The sequence below is a fragment of the Pollicipes pollicipes genome, unplaced genomic scaffold, assembly GCF_011947565.3.
Source record: "Pollicipes pollicipes isolate AB1234 unplaced genomic scaffold, Ppol_2.1 Scaffold_4881;HRSCAF=5763_pilon_pilon_pilon, whole genome shotgun sequence".
In the NCBI taxonomy this organism is placed as follows: Eukaryota; Metazoa; Arthropoda; class Thecostraca; order Pollicipedomorpha; family Pollicipedidae; genus Pollicipes; species Pollicipes pollicipes.
The window spans coordinates 51,202,298-51,219,805 of record NW_023596576.1 but is presented as its reverse complement, the minus strand read 5'-3'; the positions used below and the strand labels follow the sequence as shown (position 1 = coordinate 51,219,805).

Genomic DNA, 17,508 nt, shown 5'->3' with positions numbered 1-17,508 from the left:
CACGTCTGGTGCGGATTGCGTGAGTGCACTGGACGATGCCGCTGCTTTCGATGTGCACTCGTGGCCGGAGTATGGAATCCAAACCCAGTAGCTGTAATGACTGGCTAGTGTGTGCTATAGAGCCGTGGCCAGTTGGTCGGACCGAAAAGAGGCGATTTTAAAGGCGGCTTTCACCAAACGCAAAGTTTGTTCTTAGAATTCAATGGATTTCGTGACCAGAACGGAATCGGTAGGTTTCGAAAACATCATTATGAAATTCAGCTCGACGGCCCCATCCTAGCGGCCAGCATGTTTGCTCACTGATTCATGCTATGCTATAACTGTATTAGCTAATACGTTTTGTCCATGCTTTCCGTGTTTTTTCTTTGTGCATGACTATTAATTTTGTACTGAGCTTTGCTTTTTGACGCACTTTCATATTTCTCCATTAATCGCCGCCTTACTGCCTGCTCATAGCCAACTGTAATCCACGCTGTCGAATTTACCGACTAATTCTGACACGTCACAAGGTACACGGCCCCGCTGACGCATTTTCTCACACTCCCTTTCTCCTTTTTTTCCCCCCCTTCTCCCCTTCTCCCCGTTTTCTCGCTCCCTTTCCCCGTTTTCTCTCTCCTCCTCTGTTTCTCGCTCCTCTCCTCCTCTTCTTTCTCTCTCTTCTCCTCGGGCTTTTCCCCTTCCTGTCTCCGGACAACTTACGCCCATGCTCTCCAACACTCAGACATCCATCAGCCAATCCGGCCAGCTGGTGCCTGAGATCCTGTGACGTCGCTTAGCATCTCCGCAGCCCTGCGCGCGGGCTCCCTGCGACCGCAGCGTGTCCCGGACCGCTGCCGCGCCGCGCTGCCCAGCCTGCCCGGGGCCGTCGCTCCCCGCGTACTAACGACCGATGCGGCGCGGTCCGGCAGCCTGCCGTCGGGCGCCGCCCCGCGCCACCTGCTCGACGACTCGGTGCTGAGCGCCGGCGACGCCATGTGCGCCTCGCTCTACCTGCCGGACGGCGAGGGGGGCCGGTCGGCCGACGGCGACCACGTCTCGGCCAGCCTGCCCATGCTGTGAGTGGCGGCGGGTCAGGCGGCGGCTGGCGCCGGCCCGTCGGCCCGTGGCAGCGGCCGGACGCGGCCGCCCGCTGCATGCCTCTGTCACGAGTCCGCGGAGCCGTCGGCGTGCCCCAACACCCCGAGCGACACCATCGAGTCCGTGGACCTCCGGTGTGTCGTCGGATAGCTGTGCCGTGTTCGCAGGCTGCCTATGCCGTGTTCGTGCGTCGTTGGATGGTCTGTGACAGATCTGTCTGTAGGCAGGTTCAGCAACATGTGACAGATCCGTGTGTGACAGGTCGGCTGTCATGTACGCCCGTCGCATGTATGTAAAATGTGTATGGTGTGGCTGCATTGCTAACACGCTTACCTTAACGACGCCGGTGGCGGTTTCTGGTCTTGCCGCATTTACGGACCACCCGTTCTAGACATGGCTGGGACCAGCATGCGTCGTTGTTGGTGGGGTTCGATGACCCGCCTTCACCGATCAGGGTGAGCGGCGACGGCGGCGAGCTGTTGATGGAGGGTGGTGACCTGGTCTGACCCCTACCCCCTGCCATCCGGGCCGGAGAGGACGATAAGCTGAAGATGGAGCCTGGCGACCCTTTCTCTCCTCAGGGGCGGCGCGAGTGATAGGCTGGGGATGCGGCCCTAATTGCTAGACTTGCACTTGATTCCATTTGAGCGGAATCGATTCCGAACCCGAATAAAAGCGAATAGAGCCTAATGTTATTCTGGTTCAGAGACGGTTGTTCAGGAGGAATTTGGTATATATATATATATATATATATATATATATATATCCTCGACCGTCGTTCTCACATTCAGGGCGAGTGTGACGAGCTGGTGATGGAAGCTGATGGCATACTCTCTCGTGCGCAGGGACGGCGAGTGTGACGAGCTGGTGATGGAGGCTGGCGCCGTTTGCACGCTGCAGGGCTGCCTGCGCCGCAAGACGCTGCTCAAGTCGGGCCGCCGCCCGCCCGTGGCCACCTGGCAACGCTACTGGGTCCAGCTGTGGGCCGACAGTCTCGTCTACTTCAGCTGCAAAAAAATCAAGTGGTACGTGCCCTGGACGCCGTCTTTTACGGCTGGCATTGTGGGCGCTGCAGGTGCAGGCGGCGGGGATGGATCGTCGCCCCCGATTGCAATTTTGAAATGTGCCATGGTCCTTGCTCACGTTGAGTGTATACGATGAATCTTCAGGAGACGTTGCGTGTTTAGATATTAAGGGTGTCGGACTGGCGTCGGTACGCGGGAAAACTAGGTTCTGATCCAAAGACTGCTAAGTGATGTACATTGTTGAAACTCGTCTGCAAGGCCAGATCATTGAATCATAGAATGGTGTTCGCTTCACACAGCGCTACTAGCAGACTAAATGGTTAATAAAGATTGGTTCCATACATTGTTGAAACTCGTCTGCAAGGCGAGAGCATTAAATCATAGAATGGCGTTTGCTTCACACAGCGCTACTAGCGCACTAAATGGTTAATTAACATTGGTTCCGTATGCCGTCGTCAATCCCAAACCGCTACCTGACAACCACAAGTCATCGGCAGCAGCCCTCTCCCCTCACGTAACACGCCCTTCCTCGCAGCACGGAGCGGAGCGACTTCAAATCAGAGCCGAGCAAGATGCACACGATCCGCCACTGGTCCGTGCACGTGGACGACGTGTCGTGGCTGAAGGACACCTTCATCCTGCAGAACCCCGCCTCAGGTGAGTAACTGATACGTCACGAACTGCTCGGCCGCTGTGTGGTGCGCACTATCGTACTACCGGACGCGGACGAGATCCACATTGTAGCGACTTGCACGACGCGCGCAGTGCAGTGCTGCCGCCTGTCGGGGCCCACCGTAACCCGCGCGTTAACTGTCTCGTCCGGCAGGTGACATGTACAAATTCCGCGCGTCTAGTCAGGGCAAGGCCGAGGAGTGGGTGAAGCAGCTGCACGACGCGGCCATCGGACTGCGCGCGCAGCCCCTGCCGGCCAACCTCATCAGCTTCGAATGACACCGGGCGAGGGGTGCCCCTGCGATCGGCGGTGCCGAAGAGGCGAGGGGTATCCCCGCGGCCGGTGTTGCCGAACGGGCGAGGGGTACCCCCGAGGCTGGCGGTGCCGAAGAGGCGAGGGTTGCCCCCGAGGCCGGTGGTGCCGAATTAGTGAGGGGTGCCCCCGAGGCTGGCGGTACCGAAGGAGCGAGGGGTGGCCCCGAAGCCGGCGGTGCCGAAGGAGCGAGGGGTGGCCCCGAGGCTGGCGGTGCCGAAGGAGCGAGGGGTGGCCCCGAGGCTGGTGGTGCCGAACGGGCGAGGGGTGTCCCCGAAGCCGGCGGTACCGAAGGGACGAGAGGCCCCCGAAGCCAGCGGTGCCGAAGGGTTCACAGCGGCGCCCGGGCCGTGGGCGGCGCCCCAGCGTGCCAGCGGCCTGGAGAGCGGCGCCTCTCTGGGGACGAAGGCGCCCCACGCCGGCCTGACGGACAGCGCAGCGCTCCGGGCGGCCAGCGGATAAGAGCCTGAGGTCTCCCGCCAGACGTGCAGGAGCGCTGGACCGACGACATGGAGGACAGGCCTGGGTGATAGGTGCTCCCCGGAGGTGCTCGGCGCCCGGGACGCCCCGTGGAGGTGTGTAAGCATCCCATCCCGTCCTTGCGAATGTTCGGGTGTCCCGTACTGTCCCGGGACTTGGAGGCGTCCTGGGTCATCACCATCGGGTGTTGGGCGCCGTGGACCTGCCGCGGGGAGAGAAGCACTCGCAGCGGAGCTGAAAACGTGACCGGGCCCCCGCAGCTGCACGGGCGCGCGGGGAATACCGACGAAGCCAGGAGTACAGCGGGGCCCACGAGCCTAACGGGGTACGCTATTCTAGTCCATGGCAGCAATGCTCAAAGGAGCACAAGTCTGAGGTGCCGTGAATGCGGGACTGGATGCAGTCTATGTGCTTGCGTGGACGGGTGTGTATGTGTGCGGAGCGAGCGGCCTGGCCGGGCCGCCCTTCTGCAGTCCTTGCCTATTGCCAAGACGATGCCGTGCCGCGCCCCGCGCCCCCGAGATTGTGCGCAATAATCTTCCCCGCGCTGCGCTCCGCCCGCTTGCCGAGTGCCGCCCATGACGGTGGCGCGTGCTAACGCGCCTGTTGTCCCCCCCCCCCCCACCGCTCCTTCCTTTGGCGGATAGCGGTATCTGTCGGCGCTGTCCGGATCCGTGGATGCGCCCGCCGACGGCCCACCCTGATGGAGTGCCGGTCACGTCACGTGAGGATGCCGTGTGCCCCCTCCCCATGCCCCGCGTTCGTGGTACACCCACTACCAGTTTACACGTGTTCGTACGGTCTGCCGCCTAACGATATTTGTATGATCTCATTTTACCATTGCGAATCGTCTTGCCGATTGTTTGCTGTATATTCGACGTGCCTTCGTGCCGCCGCCTCGTCTGCCCTAGCTGTAGAACCTGGCTGGCTTCATGGAGGCGGCGACGTACGCGCGTGATCACGGACGTTGCGGGCGGTGTGTGGTGCGTGTCCGGGGAGGGGCGGTGGGCTCGCCGCTGTTAACATGCCCACCTACTAAACCATGAACGACCGTATTCTCGTTTTTACTGGGAATACACATGCTGTCTGCCAGTGCCTGGCTTGGCCGGGGCACGGCCGCGCTCTGAGCGGACGCGGGGCTCCGGCGGTCTGACGGGGTCTCGGCATGCCGCCCGAGGATAGTCCCTTCTTTCCCTGAAGCTCCTGAAGGACTGAACGTCAGCTGGGCCGCACCACCATAGGTCGAGAGGTGTATTGTCCACATGGAAGGTGTGAAGTGTACCGGGTGTATTGTCCACATAGAAATCGGAACATGGCGGACATCACGGTCGTGACCGCCCCGAGGTCACAGCGACGCCCCCCCGAGGCGATCAGCTGCGGAGCGGAGGGGCTACGGCACACGTGCAGTGGGGGCCTCTGCACCCCACTGCACGCGTCATCACGCAAGGCACGCCGTCGGAGGCTGCGGCCCCTGTCCTGGACCCGCTACAGAAGCAAGCGCACCTGAGCATGGCGTTCACGCAAGCGCCAAACAGGGGGCAACGAAGGCTGGAGGACAAAACGCGGAGGAAACGCGGGGCCAGCAGGACGGCGGCTCGTGGCTGAACTCGCTAGCGCCTGTGCCCGCACAAATAGTGGAACGTGGGAGGGATGGTGTTAGAGTAGGTCCACCACGGCCACGAACTGGTCGAACTCTATGGGCGTAAACCCTACCAGTTTCAACACGCACGCATAGCGTGGATATATCAAAGCCAGGCCACACATTTAAAGAATGCATCAGAGCAACCGGGCAGATAGGTTAACACACGCGTACTGACGCGCCCTGACGTGCGCCTCCTGACTACGGCCAATCCGTGTCCTCTACTTTATCATAACGGCACAACATCAAATGATACACAAAGGTGTGCAGCAAAAGCGCAAGCACCAATACAGAAAACCGCGCCGACCAAGAGGTCCAAAGGGCGATCAAACACCACCGGCTCCAACATCACCGAAGCCTTGATTTCCTATTTTACAACCCCTCAGAGCCTTCCTGATCACCGATAAACCCGAGCTCGGTTACTATTCTGGCACGTCATGATCCGACATCACACACAGGCCAAGACATTCGAGCGTATTGCACGCGGGACGCGTCACGCCGCAGGGTGATATGCGAACCGGACACGCTTAACATGGTGCGACTGCACCCGCCACTGGGCCTGAACATCCGAAATCGCACACGCCACTTAGAAGAGACGAGAGCATCAGAATTACACACTACGATCGCAAGCTGGACGACTAGCGAGTCCAGCACACCACGGTAGCTCGGATCGCACTAGGCATGAAGTCACGCTGACTTGTTCGTTGACTGCGACCCCTTCCACTACAGCGGCTCTCCACCAGAGCGCGGAGGACCTGTGCTGTCCCATAGACTCGCTGTGAACGCCGCCCGATCATGCAGCCTTTCGTGCCCGGATGTGGCGAACAGTGCTGATACGTTCAAGAAAACCAATAGGAAAGGGCATCACGTCCCTGAATAATGTTCACTGGACGTCGCCGACCCACTTAGGCGCGTTGATCGTCACCGACGAGGAGGGGCGTAAAGCGCCTGAACGGCGTTCACCAGCCGCTGCCGCCCACATCAGCCGGTACGGCGGCCGTCGCACGCACGCCACAGTCAACCGCGCGGCCGGGGGCCGGCGCCGGGCTGGCGGCAGTGCGTCACGCCTCGGCGTGGTGATGGTCGTCCGCATCCTGAACAGACACGATAGCGGGCTAATGCCAGACTCTGCCGCCATCCCACGCGCCGACCAGAGCGCGTCACCGGCAGCCCTCCCAGTGATGGTGGCGGGTGTTGGGACTGAAGCAGCCATAGTGACCTCCCCCGTCCCCCCGTCCAACCGACTGTCTACACCTCACTGGCGGCTTCCCGGCGGTGCTGGCGAGTATTAAGGACTGATGTAGCGTACCTCCCTCCCCCCTCTACCCACCCGGCTATCTACAACTAACGCCGTAGAAAAGGCTAGCTAGCGCTCTCCGATGGCAAACCCACGATACCGACACTTCGTTGCAGGCCGAGTGGCAGGGGGCTGGTGGGGCACTGGAAACAGGGCTGCATGCGCTTGATCACCCCCAGCGATCACATCCAGATAGCTTTGAGACACGTCTCTATCTAAGCAGGTTGACCCCGAGAAGGAGTTCCACAAAATAAGTCGGGCTGAGCAAGGAAACAGCTGAGCCTGCCTCCAAAATGCGCCAAACACGGGGTTCCTCCCCGAACGAGGCCAACTTTCTTTTCAAGGTTGGTGGGGAAGGCGGTCAAGGCGCCTCCATCCACCCTAAATTAATATGAAAACGACACCCCCAGTTTGTGGAATGTAATGTCCGAGGACGAAGCAATATGCGCAAACCACAGTAGCAGGCGTGAATTTGCTGGCACCAGACTCAACGAATAACTGTTGTGCACTAAAAGCACACATACTGGATTACAGGTGTGTGGGATGCTGGCATACCAATCGTGCATGACAGGCCAGCATGCAGTTATTTTACATACTGTAAAGGCAAATATAATGACAGCAACAGATAATCCACATACATCAAATACATAAAAAGGCTAGTTACGCGAGTCACACTGGCCGTAGCAGGCATCAAAGCACGAGCATAAAATATGCGTACACATATATACCCCTGCTACCGTTAAACTGGCCGTTGACGCAGGTATCGTGGTGCCTGTAGCGCTGTGACTAGTGCAACAGCCAGACAACAACCAAACACAAATGTATGACAGAACCAGAACGCCTGCAAATGAGTAATTAACACAGGACCAATGGCGTAAACACTAAACATTGTATCCTACGGGATTAGCATTCTGTTCCAGTCACGGTCCAATAGCACGGATCTCCGACCGACGTGGGTACAAGACACATTGTCGAGCCCAGACAGCTGACAACCTGCGTGAAGCCCCGGGATCGCGCAAGGAATTACTTGCCTCCAGACTCATGAGGTCAGACGCATATTGCACATCGAGCATGATAACCTTAACCCCGTTGGCCGACCCACGGTTCTAGCGAGCGAGGCGCGACTCCAATGTACAGTGTGAAAATTGATCCACGGGCGAAACCGCTGCGTTTGCCGTACGCTATAAACGTGCTATATCACATCTCAACAAATGCTGGATACCGCGAGAGAATTCTCGCGTGTAAAGTAATACACATGAGGCAACAGCCTTACTACACCTGCCCTTTATCGTCTCTCGTTCTTGTCGTTTTCAATCAACGCTGACCTTTTTGCACCCCCAATGTGCGCTTAATCCCAGTCCTGCGTCATTTCATCAGCTTCGCTCAAAGTATCAAAATATATAACGCACTTGAATAGTTCAGTCAATGCTCCCAATGCATTTGTTCCTGGAAAAGCATAGTTGCCCCAAGCGTGACAAATGATATATTGCACCAAATGGCTATCATAAACAGCAGACGTAGCGATTCCGCACGTGGATCCGTCCTCGTGGTCTGAAAATGCCGGTTCGCTGGCTCCCGCTCCCCCCCCCCCCCCCACAATCCTTTCGAATAAGCCTATCCTTCGAATGGAGAGAACGATACCGACTGTGCTACGAATGGGCCTAAATCAAACCCGACACCCGGCTCATGTCTCTGGCGCCCCAGACGGGTCTCTCAAGCCGCCTCCCCGCTCGCTCTCGACCTCTAGCGGAGGCGCCGCGCGTTCGAGCCGCGCGCCGGCGGAGGCGCCTGGCCAGCCCTGCGCCGCCGTCGGCCAGGCCCGGCGGCGTCAGAAGGCGGTGGTGATGACCAGCTTCTGCAGCACCTGCTGCCGGCACATCGGGCACTGGTGCAGCGGTTCGCTGCACTGGCGACACACGCACAGATGACCGCAGTTGAGGAATATCACCTCGGTCTGAAACAGAGACGCCGGCTCAGTGACACAGGTGGCCGCCGACGGCTGCAGTTGAAAACGTTCCAGGTCAATCGTCACCATTCTGACACCTAGAAGGGTCGACTAAATATTTACCGTTAGCTTCAAGCCAACCCCACCGAAGCCTGCTACCATTTTCCGTCCTATGGTTCAATCGCACGCCTCAGTTGCGCTGTACGCACGCACTGCGGTTGTCCATACATCATGCTAGTGCGAGCTCGCACTGCGTGAAACCGATGGGTGATTCAGACTCCGCGCTCGCGCCTGCTCACGCATCCAGCAGTCTGACCCGCCCGCTACGGAGCAAGTCTGACACACATCCGGAGCACGTCTGGCAAATGTCCGGAGCACGTCTGTAACACATCCGGAGCACGTCTGACACACATCCGGAGCACGTCTGGCACACATCCAGAGCATGTCTAACACACGTCCGGAGCACATCTGACACATGTCCGAAGCATGTCTGACATACAACCGGAGCACGTCTGACACGCATCCGGAGCACGTCTGACACACGTCGACGTCGGCGAGCACGCCAGCGTCGCCGCGCTCTCGCTGGCAGACGAGCACTGCCACCGTCGGCACAGGTGTGCTGGTCAGCCGGTGCGGCCGGAGATCCTGCTGGTGCGCCGCGCTCACCTTGTGGTCCATGCAGACCACACACTCGAGCTCCGTGTGGGCGGTGCGGTACTGACACGTCCGGTCGGTAGCGGCCGCCGCACCCTGCGGGAACGGCGACGCTCAGCACGGTCATAGGTCACATGGCACGCGCCTACCGGCCGTCACGCACTGCGGATGGCCCCAGCGACCACGTCTCAACACAGGACCGAGCCGACCCTGGAAAGCGCGCACTTCTCAGAACTGAGAGTGGCAGACCACACTAGGGATTCTTGATATGCTCGCCACGCGCCGGCCGCCGCGTCCGGGAGTGTTCAGCGGCGCGCAGCAGCCGGCGGCGGCCATGCGCGCGGGACGCACCCCTGCGTCGGTGGACGGGGCCTCCCCGGCCGCAACGGCGGACGCCCCGTCGCAGGTCGGGGCCGACGGCGGCGTCTCGGCCGGCGGCGCGGACGGCGCGCGAGGCTTCAGCTCGTCTTCGTCCCTGGCCAGCGCCGTCTGGCGCAGGATGGCTGCTCGCGTCGACAGGTCACTGACTCCCAGCTGCAACAGCGGCCGCGCCGTGCGGCACACTTCAGTGGACAGCGGCCGGCTCAACCCCACGTCAGCCAGCAGCAGGACATCCGGCTGCGTGAGTTACTATAGCAGGAAGGACACACAAGCGAATGTCTTCCGTTTGTTTCTTTCCATGCATCATCAGACTTAATATTGAGTATTTCTCCGTTGCTGGACTGTACTTCACCCTCTTCCCAACGGCTCAACATCTCTACAACACCCGCTCCCGTGGCCGCGCGGCCTCTGACAGGGCAGTCTATGCAGCGTCAGCGGACGAGCCCGCCCAGCCGGTCCCCAGCAGCCAAACGCTGCAGCCGAACAGCACCTCGATCAGTTCAGCGTCGTCCATATACAGCAGCATCTTGTACTGGACACCGCTGGTGGCGAACATGGTGAGGTAGTCCTCGGCGCCGGCGCTCTGCAGCAGCTCCTTCACCTTATCATCCAGCGTCTCCTCCAGCTGCCTGCAAGAGCACAACAGGCTTGTGGCTCTTCGTACGGAGCCAGAGTCCAAGGTCCCGCACGCTTTTTTCTTTGAGGGTGGGAGCGAAAGTTCCCGCAAAATGGTATAGTTTGAAAACGTAAAACAAAAATGCGGGCTTAAATCGATGATAACATAAGAATCGTGTTCACCAGCCTTTTAGCACAGCCACGAGTTAGTTCGGCCAAGCCGATTCAAAGTAGATCCAAACAAGATTCAGGACTTGAATCAATTTTGAGCCTTGTACCGTTTTTATAGTCCCGCGGTTTTTCGGTAAGATCTTTCCACAACGCCTCTTAACGATCCGTCAGAACCGAGCCAAACGAGTACAGACCCATGTTGTTTTGGGTGTTAGCCTGTCCTAAAAGTCGTCCTCACTCAAAAAGGCCAGGTCGCGCTCGCCGTCTGATCTTCACAACCCGCAACATGCCTCCCACGGCATGGGACGAGCGAAATGTTACCATATAACGGTGATCGGTCGAGTGTTACGGCCTTGTAGGCGACACCAAAACCTAAGAAAATGAAGCTGCTGACCTCGGAAACATAAAGATGGCGTTTCATCACTGCGTTGCATGCAACATCCATCCTTAACGGGTTTGGCGGGTCGAGGCGCACAGGTGTTCTTATTCCGCGCAAAAAGGCAATGAACTTGCAGCACTCATGTCACATGCTGAGCCTGGTGGAGCGCGTTACTGAACACTGATGACTCGAGTTCGCCCAAGGAATAGGGGACGGACTAAGGGTCGCTACTCTGTGCGCGGCAATGACCTCGGATGCGTAAGTGGCGTCTCTGCGGATGATGATGACGATGATTTGGGGTTTTAGGACGCATCGACTGCTGAAGGTCATGCAACGCCCATGCGTCTCTGCGGACAGCAGGCGTGATTCGTGTCCTCAGACACACATCCGGGGCTCTGATGGACCTCTGATGGTGTAGTAGCACGCCATGTTCCGGCCGCAAACTGCCAACGGGTGCACCGCATGCTGGGACGAGTATCCGCAACAGCCATGGACTAAGTCCAGCACCGCATATAGATTATTTACGTCGAAAATACCCAGAGCAAATACTTGTGCCGTCTGGCAAAAGCCATCGCGCGAGGAAGCACAGACCTTGTTTGGTAGATCACGTGGTGTCTAGTCAGCTTCATGATGTGCTCACTTAGAGAAGGTAGGCATTGCTCTGTTGTCTGGACGAATAAACGAATAAACGAATACTCAAAATAATTAATTTGATAATAAAATAATTGTAAATAATTTATGTGGATAGTTTACCCAATTAAAAAAATAATCAATTAAATGAGTACTCATTAAATAATTTTCGCACAAACGGAATGAACCAAAACAAATTAAAAAGTTAAGGTATACACAGTTAAAAAATATAGAAAGTTTAACGTCACAGAACTCACTGTCTGTGAAGTGACGGTAAGGCTGATTTCGCGTGTCGAACACAAATCACGAGCATTAGGAGAAAGCTTATTTATTTTCTGAAGCAAAACGATCACCATTCTCCGTTTCAAGCCTTTAAAACCAAAAAGCCGGCATCGCGAAGGCAAAATAGGTATCGTGACAAGACGGCCAGGTAATTATTTCAAAGTGCGTATTAACAAAAATATAAAACCACCAATAAATGGGGCATCACGAGTCAGCGATGCGTTTTGATCATGCGTATTACTCTTTATTCAGTTGCAGACCATCAAGAACACCCTCGCCCGGTTACCTTCCAAAATGCCCAAGGTCTTGGCCGTCCCTTCCACTTGTCCCAAGATATTGTGCACCTAAATCCAGAGCGCAGAAAACCCCTATGCAGACGTTCTCAACACAAAATGAAACACAGCATGATATTTTTGTCCTAACTTTCAAAAATGTGTGACGGAGTGGACTGCCTATTAAATCATGATCCAAACACTTCTGCCGCGGGTAGAAATGACGCCCAACTGGACTACAATGTGCGGCCAATCTACAGCCACTGAAACAGGAATGCAAACAGCACCAGACAAAATAATATTCCACTCGATATCCTACGTGATTTGACGCATGAAAAACGTGTGTTGCCCAGCAACGGTAGTCATGTTTTTTATATATATATATATATATATATATATATATATATATATAATCACCGCAATGCGTGGTCGCTGTGGCCATGCAAATGTTTTGACGCTAGATGGGGGCGCACTTGTTGAAGCTGTTGGGACAATTTTGCACAAAAAGTCCCTTTCAACGGCACGCAGTTTTCCTTACCACCATTCGGCGCCTGCCGACCCGCTCCCACCTACTTTTTATGGCAGCTTAAGAGCGGGCAAACAATTGCCTGTATGTGGTCAATATATGTTAAAGAAACCTTACAATGACTGCAACAAAAGTGAGAATGAAAAACGCCGCTGTGTTCTGCCCACGTCTCGGTCAATGATCTCCGAAATGGAGCTCAAACACTTGAAAGCAGCTGTCTTTGCATGCACGTATACGAAAGGAGCAGCACAATGCAGACAGGCTAATTAAGGCAGACTCTTGATTAGCACAGCAAGTACACGTATGGTACGGTAAACTCCAGAACTGTTATTAAACTTGTGCTGCTTCGAATGTCACGGCAAAATGGCCCATGGAGCACCGTAGCTAAGGGTCGTTATCAGAAAAGGTACACAAGTTGTTGGACCTTAAGAAGCCAGGTGGACAGTGACACAGCTAATGCAGAAATGACGTACCTGACCCGCTCAGGTTTGCTGTCCAGAAGCCGCTGATACTGAAAACACAGAATCACAGTTAGCATTGTGCGTAATAAGGTGAACTGGCATCCGGAGCATTGACCAATTGACGCAGAGGTAAAGTGAGACATGCCAACTGGAGCTACGCATCACATGCTGCCTGTTTACAGCACCGTGCGGCAGGAGACGTGAATCTAATGAATGAGGCAGCGCCTACATCAACAGACCAGAATGCGAAGATGGGCACGGCTCCAGGAAGACTGAGCGCATGCTTCGTGGACATGTGGCTGCGTCCTACGGAAGGATTCCGCATCTCGTAGTCCTCGAGAGACGCAACGCGAGCCCCCGATCCCGTGATTTACCCGAGACCCAGGCATATGTCCAGACACTGAGACGGGTACATTGCGCAGTCAAAACGCGTGTCGGTGTGGCATGGCGACGACGCCTCAAAGCGTGACCGGACGCTTGGCAGTGAGAGCGTGCTTGGCGAGCGAGACGTGGCGGGGTCATAGCGTACCTGGACCAGCCAATAGTAGCGCACGTCCTGCTCGCCGACTAGCGCGCAAGGAATGGGAGAGAAAGACACAGACAGGTTGTAGTAAGCAGCACCCGGCACAGGCACGCAGGTGGCTATCGGCTCCAACAGTGCGGCATTACGGCACGATTGAGTTTCGCTAAGGCAGTCACACATGCACAGGACGTGATGGCTAACGTACATGTTGTGCCGGTCCCCGCGAAAGCGTTGGCCCAGGCCCTTAGATGTCTTGGCTTCCAGTGTTGCACAAATTGTGTGATCCGTCGGTGGTCCAGGTGTTTTAAGCGCGATGACAATATGCAATCATAAGCAGTGCAACTACGCAAATACGCGATACGCAAGTATTTGGTGTTGGCTTACTGCTAAATATCGCGTTTCGAATGATAAGAGCAGGTCTTAACAGTACAAAATGGTGTGAAGGTATAAGTCAACAACGCTGTGAAATTCCCTTGTTTTAAAAATAAGTATACCAGTCCGACATCAATTAGAGAAGCGTATCATCGGAAATGGAAAGAGTCACCTACAGACCCGAAAACATGAGAAATACGGGACCTAACTGTACCATGCGACCGAAACACTGAAATATACGCATGGCGTACACTGCGTGCCTACAAGTAATCAGTTTGGCGTGCTTTCCATACACAAGCTACGGCAGGAATAAACCGCGTACAATGGCGACCATGGTAGTGGCGGAAAGTATCCTGAGGCTTAAACCTTAAAATACCGAGCGAGAATCAGTTTCGAGATAGTGACAGGATGCATTCTGGAACATGTAGTAGAGGATAAGAGACTATGGCTGACTTGCAAAAAAGACAGGTTGCATGTATATTTCAACCCAGGCAACAATCGGAAACCTCCTGTTATGTTTGTGCGGAAGAGAGAGAGAGAGAGAGAGAGAGAGAGAGGAGAGGCGAGAGAGGAGGAAGAGAGAGAGAGAGAGAGAGAGAGAGAGAGAAGAGAGAGAGAGAGAGAAGAGAGAGAGGAAAGAGAAGAGAGAGAGAGAGAGAGAGAGAGAGAGAGAGAGAGAGAGAGAGAGAGAGAGAAGAGAGATAGAGAGAGAGAGGAGAGAGAGAGAGAGAGAGAGAGAGAGAGAGAGAGAGAGAGAGAGAGGAGAGAGAGAGAGAGAGAGAGAGAGAGAGAGAGAGAGAGAAGAGATAGAGAGAGAGAGAGAGAGCGAGAGAGAGAGAGAGAAGATAGAGAGCGAGAGAGAGAGAGAGAGAGAGAAGAGAGAGAGAGAGGAGAGAGGAGAGAGAGAGAGAGAAGAGAGAGAGAGAGATAGAGAGAGAGAGAGAGAGAGAGAGAGAGAGAGAGAGAGGAGAGAGAGAAGAGAGAGAGAGAGAGAGAGAGAGAGAGAGAGAAGAGAGAGAGAGAGAGAGAGAGAGAGAGAGAGGAAGAGAGAGAGAGAGAGAGAGAAGAGAGGAGAGAAGAAGAGAGAGAGAGAGAGAGAGAGAAGAGAGAGAGAGAGAGAGAGCGAAGGGAGAGATAGAGAGAGATAGAGAGAAGAGAGAGAGAGAGAGAGAGAGAGAGAGAGAGAGAGAGAGAGAGAGAGAGAGAGAGAGAGAGAGAGAGAGAGAGAGAGAGAGAGAGAGAGAGAGAGAGAGAGAGAGAGAAGAGAGATAGAGAGAGAAGAGAGCGAGAGAGAGAAGAGAGAGAGAGAGAGAGAGAGAGAGAGAGAGAGAGAGAGAGAGAGAGAGAGAGAGAGAGAGAGAGAGAGAGAGAGAGAGAGAGAGAGAGAGAGAGAAGAGGAGAGAGAGAGGAGAGAGAGAGAGAGAGAGAGAGAGAGAGAGAGAGAAGCAGAGAGAGAGAGAGAGTGTGTGTGTGTGTGCGTGTGTGTTGTTGTGCGTGTGCGTGTGCGTGTGCGTGGTGCGTGTGCGTGTGCGTGTGCGTGTGCGTGTGCGTGCGCGTGTGTGCGTGGTGCGTGCGTGTGTGCGTGTGCGTGCGTGTGTGCGTGTGCGTGCGTGTGCGTCGTGTGTGCGTGTGCGTGCGGTGCGTGCGTGTGCGTGCGTGTGCGTGCGTGGGTGGCGTGTGCGTTGCGGTGGTGCGTGTTGTGCGTGTGTGTGTGTGTGTGTGTGTGTGTTGAAACGCGTTTAAGATCTGGTCTGAAATCTGTAGGCTTGCAAGAATCCTCTTTCTTAGCTCCGAAATTTCAATTCCCGTTTTGCACCAGTTGCAGAGAAAACGTCAATGGGGTGAGACGGCGAACATAGAACACTGGTAGAACACAATTATAGCCAACCGAAATAAAAAACTTGCTTATCTGAACTTGTGAAGTAGATGCTAGCCAAATTGTTATCTAATTAGCAACATCACTTGGAAAGCACCCTGCACAGAATTCGCCCTTCTGAAACGGCCAGCAAGAAATGCTCATATCTAATCTTCTCTGAATCGATGTTTGCAGGCGCAATGAGCCCGGTCTTTCAGACTTATTCATTTCTTCTGAATATAAAACGTGTGTTTTTAGCCAAAGATACAAGCAAAAACAGCTAACTTCTCCTCCTGTATGCGCGCTACTTCAGCGGAAAGCACTTCAAATAAAACAATGATGACTTCAATTTTCCAGCCTTCTTTTCACCTTTCCAAAACAAATTGGACCCAGTGTATTTTCCTTTCCCTTGGACAGCGTTCATTACTGGTCGCTGGCTGAGGATGACACCCATGAAAAACCCCGGAGCACAAGTCGTTCGGAGCTGACGAGTGCAGCGCTGCCCACGTGACCGGGCATTCAAGCACCAACACACCAGCACCAGCACCGGGAGCTGGAGCTGGTCCGCAGCTGCACCGCCGGCCAGTTCCACCGCAGTCACCGGCGCCGCCCGGGCGCGGGTGCCGCTAAGGACGCTGTGGTCTGGCGGCGCGGGCGGCGGACCGGCCACCCGAGGTCGACTACGTGCCAACCGATTCTACGAGACTCCTCATACGTTGAGTCAGCGATTTGTATCACGGCAAGGCAACTGCGCTGTGACTGGCTGCCGTTCTAGTCCGAATAGAGGTAATGTGTTACGTGCTATACAACATTTGAATGGGTCATAACCAACCAGTAGTGCTCCGAGTTCAGTTACTGAACCCAGGAGCACTTTTGACACAATGCATGTCTGTGATGAGTTGGCAGAACCTGGAGTGTTTGTACTTCACCCAGCCAGTGCTGTTCGGAGCAGCGTGTTGGTAAGCGATCTGAGAGCTAGTGTCCGCACCTGAACCAGCCAGTGGCATTCCGCCAAGGTAAGCCACCTGAGCGCGAGTGTCTGCATCTGAATCAGCCCGTGGCATTTCACTAAGGTAAGCGATCTGGGAGCAGGTGTCCGCACCTGAACTAGTCAGTGGCATTCCGCTGGAGTAGGCCATCTGGGAGCGAGTGTCTGCACCTGAACTAGTCAGTGGCATTCCGCTGAGGAGCTGTGTCAATCAAACAGCCCGTGGCGAGAGTTTGTGCATGAAACAGCCAGTCGTACTGCTGGAGACGCACATGTCGGCAATGCGCTAGTGGTGAGTGTTTATATCGGAACCGGCTGAGCAGCCGAGGACGGCATGCTCATCAGTGAGCTGGTGAAGTGTCTGTACCGCGATCGGCTGGTAGTGCTGCCACGATCGGCTGGTAGTGCTGCTGCACGATCGGCTGGTAGTGCTGCCGCGATCGGCTGGCAGTGCTGCTAATGGGTGTATCACTTAGTAAGCTGGTGGCGGCGGAGTGTTCACATCTGGTCTAGTCAGCAGCGTGGCTGGCACGTGCGTCGGTGAGACATCTGGCGTCAGCTCTCACTTGGACGAGCCAGTAGTGCTGCACCTCGCCGCGCCGCTGCTCGTCCATCTCGGCCAGCCGCCGCTGCAGCGCTCGCGCTCGCGGGTGGCCCGCGCTCCATCAACTGCACCAGCAGCTGCGCCAGTGGCGCCGCTTCTCCGTGAGCCGCTCCTGGGGCGGTGGACGGCGGTCAGCGGTCGGCCGCAGAGACGGACACACCAGCAGTGACCGGCCGCGGAGACGGAGACACGAGCAGTGACCGCCACCCCGACACGCCACTGAGATGGGGGTCAGCGGCCGGCCGCGGAGACGGAGACACCAGCAGTGACCGGCCGCGGAGACGGAGACACCAGCAGTGACCGCCACCCCGACACGCCACTGAGACGGCGGTCAGCGGCCGGCCGCA

General features: G+C 56.0%; 1 protein-coding gene and 1 long non-coding RNA gene across 2 annotated transcripts; one reads left to right on the top strand and one right to left on the bottom strand.

Moving 5' to 3' along the window:
• The first annotated feature begins 1,972 nt into the window (after positions 1-1,972).
• Positions 1,973-3,715, top strand: LOC119101482 (uncharacterized). The gene is made up of 3 exons (XR_005094568.1): positions 1,973-2,102; positions 2,638-2,759; positions 2,929-3,715. It is a non-coding gene; the product is annotated as an uncharacterized LOC119101482 (long non-coding RNA).
• Positions 3,716-9,257: 5,542 nt separating this feature from the next.
• On the bottom strand, positions 9,258-17,183 carry LOC119100571 (E3 ubiquitin-protein ligase LRSAM1). Its single transcript, XM_037223652.1, has 5 exons — positions 17,124-17,183; positions 12,832-12,869; positions 9,974-10,112; positions 9,521-9,636; positions 9,258-9,264 (listed from the first exon to the last, which is right to left on the bottom strand). Exons 1-5 carry the CDS (start codon positions 17,169-17,171, stop codon positions 9,258-9,260), a joined length of 348 nt encoding a protein of 115 aa, XP_037079547.1. The 5' UTR covers positions 17,172-17,183.
• Positions 17,184-17,508: the final 325 nt, after the last annotated feature.

Coding starts and splice junctions, on each gene's coding strand:
- LOC119100571 (XM_037223652.1), bottom strand. CDS start 17,171: ATGGACGAGCAGCGGCGCGGCGAGGTGCAGCACTACTGGCTCGTCCAA. Junction 12,870..17,123: donor AGCACTACTGGCTCGTCCAA/GTGAGAGCTGAC, acceptor CTGTGTTTTCAG/TATCAGCGGCTTCTGGACAG. Junction 9,637..9,973: donor ACGACGCTGAACTGATCGAG/GTGCTGTTCGGC, acceptor CCGCTGTTGCAG/CTGGGAGTCAGTGACCTGTC.